This window comes from Bombina bombina, chromosome 4, assembly GCF_027579735.1.
Source record: "Bombina bombina isolate aBomBom1 chromosome 4, aBomBom1.pri, whole genome shotgun sequence".
In the NCBI taxonomy this organism is placed as follows: domain Eukaryota; kingdom Metazoa; phylum Chordata; class Amphibia; order Anura; family Bombinatoridae; genus Bombina; species Bombina bombina.
Window position 1 is genome coordinate 990,937,022 of NC_069502.1, and position 6,000 is coordinate 990,943,021.

A 6,000-nucleotide genomic window follows, 5' to 3' on the forward strand; every position below is an offset into this window, starting at 1 on the left:
AAGAAACTTGAAAACAGTTGTTCACCTCATAATGTTAAAGGGATATTAAAGTCAAATTTAAACTGATGATTCAGATAGAGCATGTAGTTTTAAAATAATTTTCAGTTTCCTTGCAGTTTAAAATTGTCTTTTTATATGTATACTTTTTAAGGCGCCAGTTCCTACTAAGCATGCGTTAGGGCAATCTGAGCGGGATAAAGTCTGTCAAGGTGAGGACACAGTGCCTGAGTAGTAACAAAATAAAATACTCACGGTGGATGATTTCCAGAATTTGACCAAACAGGGATTGTAAAGGCAGAGTAGACAAGAGGTCAAAACCTGTACAGACTGATGAGGTACCAAATCGGGAACAAAACACTGGGTCAGGCAACGTGCAGGCAGATCAGGCACAGAATCACAAGGCAAATGGGAGATCAGGAACAGGCAACGGTCAAATAAAAATAATATGAGCACAAACAAAGCGCACCCACAAGTCAATACTTGGGTAAAGTTGAAAGCACAAATGCAGAATTTAAAAGGGAAAATGGTGACAAAAAAGCATCCCAAAATCATATAAAAAAGGTTTAGAAAATGAAGTGGAAACCATGGTGTGAAAAAATGACTAGGCACCAAAACGGAGAAAGGAAGCAGTCGTCAAAAAATTACGCAACATGATGACAGCATCCTAACAATCAGCAAAAGGAGTTCACAGTATATACATATACAAGTTGGTTATTGGCTGATGACGGTCACATGGTACAGATTATGCAAATGACTGCATTTGATGGTCTTTTAATAGCGGGAACAAAATGCTGGAAAATATAGGTGAAGAAATGCTCAATGAATTTCAGAACTGATCTAACCTTTACAATGAGGTCCCTCAGCAACCTCATGGGCGTGATTTCCTACATTTATTATATAATGTTGAAGAACCATTAAATACAGAAGAAATGCATAATCAACAAGTGCATAATAAGAAAACAATACAATAGCATTTTAAATAAGCAGTAGATTTTTTTCTGACATTTTTATTTCCATTTGCTGGCCCCATGTATCAGGTTACAGCCATCAGCCAATCACAGACTCATATATGTGATTTCTTGCACATGCTCAGTAGGAGCTGGTGGCATATGAAAAGACTGTGCAAAATTGAATAATAGAAGTAAAAAAAATGCTATCATGGAAATGAGTGAAATACAAAGAGCATTGATTTCAGTAACATGTTTATTTAAATTATTTTTAGATCCATATGGAAATAAAGCGAAAAGACTTAAAACAGTTTCCGAAATTCCTAAGTTTCTATCAAATTATGGTAAGTTACCAGATCATTTTATTATTATTTTTTCTTTTATCGTTGTTGCATATGATAAATAATACAACTAAGTCATTATAAAGTTAAAGGACCATTATAGTGAAAAATGACATGCTCTGATTCATTAGATTATGTCATTTTATCACTATCGACACATAGTTAAAGTACCGCTCAGGAGTGGCAAATTGCCACTGACTCTATCAGCAGCACTAGGTTGTGAGACAAAAGCTGCTGATTGGATCAGCAGCAGTTTCTGCTCCAGACCAGCAGTTCGCTGCAGCTACTAAGTGGTATTTTACCTATTTGTTTGTTCCTTTAGTAGGACCAATAAGGCATCAACCCTTCTTCTGTTACTTATTTGTTTAACAGCTTTGCTGGCGTTAAACACAGATTTTCAGGGTCGATAGCGATAAAATGATATGCTCTAATGAATGAGAGCATGGTATTTTTTTACTATAATGGCCCTTAATATCAGTATTATACATATAGATTTGTGATTTTTAAATGGAAGATCCAGTAAGTTTGAATGGACCTTAGGAAGAAAGCGTATGCACCATCTGAATCTCAGAGGGTTTCTACAAGGGCAAAATTAAAGGGATGTGAAACCCAAATTTCTTCTTTCATGATTCAGATAGAGCAGGCAATTTTAAGCAACTTTCTAATTTACTCCTATTATCAAATGTTCTTCGTTCTCTAGGTATCTTTATTTGAAAAGCAGGAATGCACGCTTAGGAGCCGTCCTATTTTTGGTTTAGCACCTGGATAGCGCTTGCTGATTGGTAATTACATTCCTGCTTTTCAAATAAAGATACCAAAAGAACGAAGAATATTTGATAATAGGAGTACATTAGAGAGTTGCTTAAAATTGGGTTACATATCCCTTTAAGATACAATTTAAGCAACAAGAGAAAGATTATATCTGGGCTCTATTCCAAAATATTTCATGAAAAATGTTTAGTACTGTACAAGATTTGGGGAATGTAATCTCACATGCTAACATCTGGCATATATGTGTGCAGATAGCGGTCAGGTATGAACTTTCTCCCACTAAGAATTTTGCCTTTGAAAGATACTTATTTTATTGTAACACAGTCTATTTAATATTATAACATTGTCTTGAATAAGTTATATATTGTATATGATATCATTATTTTTAACTGATATTTTTTTCTATACAGATATGATGGGCAAATTTAAATTACCACAAACTGTAGATGGAGGAACCATAAAAAACGGTAATATTCTTTTTTTTTATACAGTGGTGTAACATTCAAGAAACCCAACAATTATTCTTTCATGATTCAGATAGAACATACAATTTTAAGCAAAGTTCCAATTTACATATAACATTTGCTTCATTCTCTTGGTATCCTTTGTTGAAGGAGCAACAATGCACAACTGTCAGCTAGCATAACACATCCTGTGAACCAATGATAAGAGGCCTATATGTCTAGCTACCAATCAGCAGTTAGCTCCCAGTAGTGCATTGCTTCTCCTAAGTTTACCTAGGTATGATTTTCAACAAAGGATACCAAGAAAACAAAGCAAAATAGATAATAGAAGTAAATTGGAAAGTTGTTTAAAACGGTATGTTCTATCTTAATCATGAAAGAAAATGTTTTGGTTTGATGTCGCTTTCAGTACATTTAAAAATACTTATTGGGAAGATTGTTGCCAAGCCGGATTTCCCACATGGCTATTGGCTAAGAGGTGGAAACATCACTTCTCAGACAAACAGCGTTCTGCCGTGGGCTGCCTTAGCAGCTCAGTGCAGCGAACCCTGCAAACAAATAAAGGAGCTTTCAGCATGAAGTATTTTATACTTCTTGACTGAAAGTCCCCTTTATTTATTCCAATGGTAAATCCTAACTTTCACAAACGCTAGGATTTACCATCACTTTAATTTTCCGTTAAAGGGGCGTGGGAAGTACATGTTTTCATAACTTTAATATTGTTAATATATTACAATTTTTTTTGCCTGACATTTAAAAAATCATCTTTTAATCACTGTAAATGAGATCTTCTAAAAATTATAGGCTCGTTCTAGAGTAATTCTACAGAGAAGCCAAATATTTAATTATGAAAATTGGTGATCACAAATAAAACGTAGGAGATAACTAGATTAGAGTTTGGAGTGCATGTATACAGTACTGTATGTAGTGTATAAATAGCGTATAGTGTATATATTTCAGGAATCAGGTCACCTAAAGCTTTTTATAAAAAAAAAAAAGTTTTAGGTGACCTGATTCCTGAGATATTTATACAATTTCCTTTTGCACTGATTTCTTCCTAGAATTTAATAAATTATGTATAAAATTTGCAGTATAAAACAGGTATTTTATTAAAAAAATGATATGCTTAATTTCAAACTAGGAACTATTAGTGCTATTAGTTTAACCCCCGCAAATTGGTTAAGCACATAGTTAAACTACCTCTAGGGAGCCTTAAAGCACTGCTGGTTCCAAGCGGAAACTGATGGTCACCCAATCAGCACCAGTGGTTGCACAGCTGGGTCATGCAACTACCACTGCTGGTTGAGCAGCGGCCATGTCCTCTTGGGACCAGCAGTGCTTTGTATCTCATGAGTGATACTTTATGTGTTTAACCACTGTTAAGAGTTATATTACAGGAAAATATATATTAGTTTAATTCCCCATTAGTGCCATTACATATGAACTAAAAGTATGATTCATTTTACAGTATTTTGTTGCAGTCGTAAAATTTTATTGAAGTATTGAAGTATTGCTCTTATAGATGTTTTGGATTATAAATATTATATACTGAGTATATAATATTTATAATCCAAAATATCCATAAAAGCAATACTTTAGTACTTAAATGAAGGCTCCTGGGTTTGTCGTGCCCTGATTATACTCTTTATATCCTATCTTGTGTACAGTTATTTTATTTGATATTGTAATCACTTCAAGGCTAAGGAAATAATCATAGTAATCATGTTACTGTACTGGAAATTAAATTAACTAAATCATCATTGTTTTCTTCTTGCAGAGCCAGAACAATTTGTGCCCCAACCTTGCATACAAATGCAGCAATCCAATACAAGGCAACCTGGTTTTCCAACATCTGAAAGAAATTCTCTTTATCAAAATACAATCAGTTTGCAATCTCTTCAGCATGGTCAACAGCACATTGCTCTTCCTATGAAAACTTCAAACCTGTGGCATAACACGTTCAGTAATCCAACACAGTCACTTACCTTTATGCAACCCTATATAGAAAATCACCACACCTATACTTCACAGGGCAACAGCGCAACTGCAATGGATAATGGTGTCGCACATAATTTCTTTAACATTTCAAGTTCAGGGAATATCAGACTTCCTAATGATTCTGTATCAACCTTGCCGAAAACCAATTCAAATGGTTCTTTGAGCAGCCAGAACAATGCCATGTCTCACTCTTTCATGGATGTTACTAATTCCATTGGAGATATACATCTGCCATCCAGTTCTCTTGATTCTACAATTCCACCATCTCTAAAGGATGTGAATCTGAGAGATTCAAATCAGACATCGTCTTCAGGCAGGATAGGCATAACGTCTCCCACCAGACTGGTATTCTGTGGCACCAAGAGCAATAACTCAGCCTTTCTTCCAGAAGTATTACATTTCCCAGTAACTAATGACCAAAGACCAACTGACACCCTCATGCCTCCCATACAAAATTCAAATCCATTCATAGACATTACACCCAATGATGATAATTGCATGAATTTCAGCGTGGACTCTGAGTTTGAATCTTTTTTGAATAACTTTGCAGATTCAAAAGAAATACTGAATCCATAGCTGGGATCTTATAAACGGCAGAGTAACCATGGGTAATCATGGCCCCTTGCAAATTTGTGAGGTTGTAGGCACAAAAGCCAAAGGATGAATTTAATTGTGAGAAAGATATACTGCAGAGTACTCTCAAGGTTCATATTCCATCAACATTTGAAGTTTGGCTTGTATGTTGGCTACACAAACCATAAGGAACATTCTCAAACACATTTAAATGAACTCAAATCATATGTTCCCATACCAAAAAACACACCAAAAAGACAAATATGATGGGTTTTTACAAATAATGAGATTTATTTTAAAGCACATAAACACATTTCCATGAAGTTGTGTTATTAATCAGACCTCTTCTGTGAATAGTGAAATTAAATTACAGGATAAATGCATGTTGGTTGGTGAGCACAGTTACATTTATCATTTGGCATGTACTATTTATGTATAAGCTTTCTACTGCCCTCCAAAAATAAAGTTTCGACCTCCAGTGAGAAGTGGCATACAGTATGTACAACTGCTAAGTGCTATTGCAGATTACCTTTGTCACTGACTCTTTCAGAAGCGTTCTCAGGCTGACCAGTGCATAAGAATGCTGGTGTCCCAGCAACCAGTAAACTATTTCAGATAGCTCAGACGTCTCCTAAGCAACCAGAAAGCATCCTTCCGTGTCTGCAGCTCAATTAGAGCAGATCTGAGTGCATTATGCTTTGATTTTATATTATGATAACATCGGCACTGTATCAGCTGTTTTTAAAATAAGATAATACTGTGCAGTTGCTGTCACAATAGAAAATCTAAATTTTTATAACTTTTAGTCTTACAGATTTACATACCCATTACTGTATCTACTGGTTGCATCAAGCAGGTAATTCAAACTAAGTATTTTAAAAGAGACCCTGATTTAATCCATCTTGT

General features: G+C 35.0%; 1 protein-coding gene across 1 annotated transcript in view; it reads left to right on the forward strand.

Annotated features, from left to right (window-relative positions):
• REL (REL proto-oncogene, NF-kB subunit) overlaps window positions 1-5,572 on the forward strand; it is a 149,052-nt gene extending 143,480 nt beyond the window's left edge. The window contains exons 9-11 of the mRNA XM_053712043.1: window positions 1,223-1,291; window positions 2,470-2,526; window positions 4,301-5,572. Of these exons, the coding sequence (XP_053568018.1) occupies window positions 1,223-1,291; window positions 2,470-2,526; window positions 4,301-5,097 (923 nt within the window). The 3' untranslated portion in view covers window positions 5,098-5,572. The remainder of the gene's footprint in view (window positions 1-1,222; window positions 1,292-2,469; window positions 2,527-4,300) is intronic.
• Window positions 5,573-6,000: the final 428 nt, after the last annotated feature.